This window comes from Nycticebus coucang, chromosome 7 (genome assembly GCF_027406575.1).
Source record: "Nycticebus coucang isolate mNycCou1 chromosome 7, mNycCou1.pri, whole genome shotgun sequence".
Classification (NCBI taxonomy): Eukaryota; Metazoa; Chordata; class Mammalia; order Primates; family Lorisidae; genus Nycticebus; species Nycticebus coucang.
Window position 1 is genome coordinate 134,586,684 of NC_069786.1, and position 4,705 is coordinate 134,591,388.

A 4,705-nucleotide genomic window follows, 5' to 3' on the forward strand; every position below is an offset into this window, starting at 1 on the left:
GCCTGCCCTGACTTCAGCCCAGTGAATGCTGTGTTCCACAGTACCTATGCAACTGTAAGGTAATAAACGTGTTGCTTAAGCCACCACATTTGTGGCCATTTATTTTGGCAGTCTTAGGAAACTGGGACTTAGGGCGAGAAGGAGGCAATTCTCAGAGAAGGATGAAGCAAAGCCATGGAGCAGCAGAATGAGGCTTGGGACGGAGCCGGTGGTGTGAAATAACTGGCCGAGTGGGAAGCTGGTGGTGCCAGGCCACAGCAGGCAAGAGCAACTCTCACTCTGAGGAAGCCAGTGGTGGGTGATGCTCTGGGAACCTTTTACATTCCTGAGAAAGAAGAGAGGCAGCCTGGAGAATTACAGTGATGCTGACTCCTAGGTTGGAGGGGCACAGGGCTAGAGTTCTGGGTTAGTGGTTTCCGACACTGGGAAGGTCCATGGCCCTAGCAACATTTACTCCAGGTCAGTCTCCTATACCTTGCATCTTGGCCTCCCCGTGACCCCCTCCAGGGCTCCTGGGAAGATGTGCTGAGAACGGATGTGAGAGAGCTGTTCCTTCAAGGCAGTCCCTTGCTGATGCTCCCCAGATGGCATCAGAGCTCATTGCAGTGGCCTGTGGGTTTGTTGGGAGCACACCAGAGGGACTTCAGGATGAGCTGTTATCCATCTGTGTCCCTGTAGACATGCCCTACATCAGTCTGTCCAGGGCAATTAAAATAATCCTAGGAATGATGTTTCCATTCTGCAAGCCTCATGGACCTGCCTCACATACCAGTCCCTCAACATCTCAGTCCCAGTTCAGTTCAGTCCCATCTTACTGAAATTACCAGTAAGATGCATCTGATTATAATTCAGTGGCTTTGGTCTGTGACCTAATTGCAGGGGAGCCAAGGTGAACCCCAAACTCTGAAACATCCTTGGAGGCCAGGATCTGCTTAGGAGCTTTGGAAAGATGTTCTTAAAGCAAAGGTGCATGACCATGGAGGAGACTCAGACTTCACTTCTGAATTGTCACACCTTACCTCCAGCCTGGGTGCTGCCAACCCAAAATGAAAACAAGCTGCTCTGGGGGCCTGAGGAGCAGGGGGCTGGGCTAACTGTGGCAGTGATTGCGGCCAACTTACCACGTGCTATCTGTAGGGCTGACCCAGCCTAAGAAGGCAGGCTCTTACACCCCAGCTGCCCATCCTACCACCCCCCCCCATCACTGAGGGATCTGACCTCCTGGGCCCAGTTCAACCTCAGTCTCAAGCCCCCTGGGTCCTTGGCACTTTCATTTTAAGTCATGAACTGGATGGGTCCCCTTGTCCCTGAAGTCAATGGCACCAGGGAAGCTCTTTCTTCAGTCAAGAAAAGTGACAATGAACACAAGTCACCCACTTGCATCACCTACATGGATCAGAAACAGCTCTTTGAAAGATACTCTCAACACAAATGGCTAGCAATTAGGCATTGTTATGTTATTTCTGAAGTTCAGAACAACAAAATGGTACAGAGGTCATTTATCCATCTTAGTTACCCTGGAGACAAACCCGATACCAATGGAATCCTTTTGCAGGCCACACACAAATTCCCAGGGATTTGGCTGCAATCACTACTACACTGCTCACTCTGCCAAGAAACGGTAAGATTTTAAAGGACATCCACAGGCATCAAATGCAGGGGAAATGTGCTTGTTTAGTATTTATATATCTGACACACTAATGATAACATCATTTAGTAATAATGCTTTAAGGTTAACAAACTCCAAAACTCTTTATTTAATAAAATTGAAACATTTTATGGCAACCAAATACACAACCTCAAGTGTGCTACAGTCAAACAGCCTGGCTTCCTTCTGGCACCTCAGAGGAGTGCTGCCAAGCACACCCACCTGCCTCCTCCTGTCTTCTGGCTGAAGTGGCAAATTCAAATTTCTATTTAGCTCAGGGCTGTTAGGGCCTGAGTGCCCCTCACTGGGACACCAGCACCCAGCACCCCTCCCCTCAGACCCCACACAGTGCCAGAGAAGGCTGAGCCTGGTAGTGCCCTGGTGGCTCTGCAAGATTATTTCCTGCTGCCTGTATCCCCCCTCCACCCACCCCAGAGCTGCAGGGCTCATAAATGTCACTTCCTCAGGAAATAGGGCTAGGGACTTGACCGGCTGGTCATCAGAGACTGCCTGCAAGCCATCGACTGGAGCAGGAGGAAGGGCGGATCTGGGAGACTCCCAGGGCCCCGCCCCACCACATGTGACCCCCAGGAAGAAGGGAGTAGAGCATGGAAGGGCCGGGCCGCTCCCGCAGAACCCTGGCTGGCATCGGTCACCAAGGCCTCCAGACACTCTGGGCTCTTCTGGAGGCGGTCAGGCTTCGCAGGGCTGCAGGCACCAAGTCCCGCCCTTCAGCTGCTGCCCGACTCAGTTCAGCCTCAGGGGCCTCCTCCAGGTCGGAGCACAATTCGTCTCCCGATCCTGGCGGGCTGGGCATCGGGGACCCCGGGGTCCCTCCTGCAGGCCAACCACTATGCCCAGGTGCTCCAGGCGGCCCGGCCAGGGCGTCCCCTAGCAGGTCCCGGAAGCTGCTGCCCTCGCGCAGTGGCATGGACTCCAGCAGGTGGTTCAGGAGCTCCGCGGCGACGGTGGCATCGATGGCTTGGCACGTGGACACGAACGTGTGCACTTCATGCATGCACTGGATGTAGCCCGCGGCGAAGCGCTCGCTGGCTTCTGCTTGCAGCTGCTCCCGCTCTGCGTACGAGGGCGGGAGAAGGAGCGCGGTGAGCAACCGCGGTGGCCCGGCCCAAACGGCCCACTGGGACTGAGCTCACCCAGGAGACACAGGGCTCCCCCTCCTGCTCTGAGGGGGAGCCCTGGCCTCTGACAAGACAGGACAGGGGCGTCGGGAGGGGAAGTGCTCTGTCGGGGGTGGGGTCGGCTGGGCGAACGCGCCCTCAGCCCGCGTCGTGCCCGCCCCGCCGACACTCACCGCGCGCCCGGCCCCGCAGCGCGCCCTGGACGCGCCGCACCGTTAGCTCCAGCACTTCGGCGTTCTCCAGTTTGGCCTGCACCTGCTCCAGCAAGGAAGGCAGTGAGCCGGCCGTGAGCTGCGGGACCCACCCCGCCCACCCTGCAACCCCGCGCGCCGGCACCGCCGCCGCACCTCCGCGCCCGCCAGCAGCTGCCGCAACTCCTGTAGACTCTCGTTGATCCGCGCGCGCCGCTTCTTCTCCACCAGGGGCTTGCGGGCCTGCGGGAAGCGGGCTACTGAGTCCCGGCCTCTCCTGCCCGCTTGCCCGCCGCCCACGGCCCCGACCCGCACCTTGCGGTTCCCCCGCGCCTCCCAGCGGTCTCCATCTTCCCGACCCGCACGGTCCCGGCCCGACGCCAGGGGCGGAGCCATGCCCGTCCACCAGGAGCACGGAGGGGCGGTGAGCGCCGGCGCCCTTTCCGCACCCGGAGCGTCCGGCGCGGCTCTTGCTCCTCGGTGTCTTCCGGCTCGCGGCGGCCCCGCCCCTTTTATAGCAGCTTATTTGCATCTGAATGAGCCAATTGGCTGCGGGGACCCGGAGCAGCCGACCGCGAGGCGCGCCGCAGCCAATGGGAGCGGCTTGCTTTGTCGGTCCCGCGGCTCAGGCAGGCAGGCAGCTGGCGGGGCGGGCCCCCAGCCCGGCCTCCGCGCGACCCCTGCGGGGGTGGCACCCAGGGGGCGGTGGCCCAGGGGCGGTGGCCCTGGGTGCGCCAGTTTCCCTCCGCTTGTTAGAAGCCCGGCTCTGCTGTGCGCGCGGGCAGGGCTTACCCATCCGGCCATCTACGCGTCCAGCCACTCATTTATCTCTTCCTGTCCGTCATCCAGAAGCCTCCAGAGAGGGACGCTCCGGCCCCAGTGCCCAGACGCTGGGTCTTGGGGCCAGAGCCACAGTTAAGTCATCCATCTCTGGACCCAGAGTGGGCTTCAGGTTTGGACTGGGGTGGCTGCGAAGCCCCGGAAAGGTGGGAGTGAATGGGCAGCGGGAGTGCTGGGGGTCTCACGGTCTCCTTGCGTTCCTTACGGACCGGTCCAGACTCCAGGCTAGAGCCCCTCCGTCGCCCTCCACCAGCACGGGAAACCTGGCGGGGCGGACCCGGGGTGCTTCTCCCCGCACCGCACTTCCCCTGGGCCCATCCTCCCCATCACACACAGCCCGTCCTTCTCTCCCCCACCTCGCCTCCCCCGCTCCTAGTCCCCTTGGTGCCCTCGTCCCCCTTGTTCCTCCTGGGCTCCCTCCTCCGCCACCCCCTCCCGGCCCACAGAGGCTGCCGTCTGGCTCCGTAACTTGATGCCCGTGACAGTTGGCAGCTGCAGCCGCTTCGTCGGAGAAAAGCGGCGGCTGCGCCAAGAGCGACAGGTGTTGGCCGCGCCTTTGTCTCGTCCCGCTTTGTCCCGCGAGCAGGCGGTGGGCGCACTTGTGTTGGCCAGACGCCCGCGACCCCACCCGCGGCCGCCCATCTGCCCTCCCGCCTCGCTGCGGTGGGGTGCGTGGGCGGTGGGGCAGCGCCCTCGCGTTGCGCCTCGGGGACCCTGGCCCCGCTCCAGCTTTACCTGGGTTGGTCCGGTTGCCGCCAGGCAGACTGCGGAGGCTGAGAAGTCTTCGAGGAACCCGGCTGCCAGGCCACAGGCTTGCCCTTCAGCAGCGGGAGCCCCTGTGCAATTCTGTGCTCACTGAGACTGCGATTGTCAGGGGCTCTTCT

The 4,705-nt window shown here is 60.9% G+C and overlaps 1 protein-coding gene across 2 annotated transcripts; it reads right to left on the bottom strand.

The window, feature by feature from the left end:
* Positions 1–1,467: 1,467 nt before the first annotated feature.
* On the bottom strand, positions 1,468–3,471 carry HES6 (hes family bHLH transcription factor 6). 2 transcript variants are annotated; one of them, XM_053596523.1, is made up of 4 exons: positions 3,297–3,470; positions 3,138–3,224; positions 2,964–3,045; positions 1,468–2,725 (listed from the first exon to the last, which is right to left on the bottom strand). In XM_053596523.1, the coding sequence occupies exons 1-4, from the start codon at positions 3,375–3,377 to the stop codon at positions 2,301–2,303; spliced, it is 675 nt and encodes a 224-aa protein (XP_053452498.1). In that variant the 5' UTR covers positions 3,378–3,470; the 3' UTR covers positions 1,468–2,300. The 2 variants fall into 2 exon arrangements, with proteins under 2 accessions (XP_053452498.1, XP_053452499.1); XM_053596524.1 differs by having other exon boundaries at positions 2,597–2,725; positions 3,004–3,045; positions 3,297–3,471.
* Positions 3,472–4,705: the final 1,234 nt, after the last annotated feature.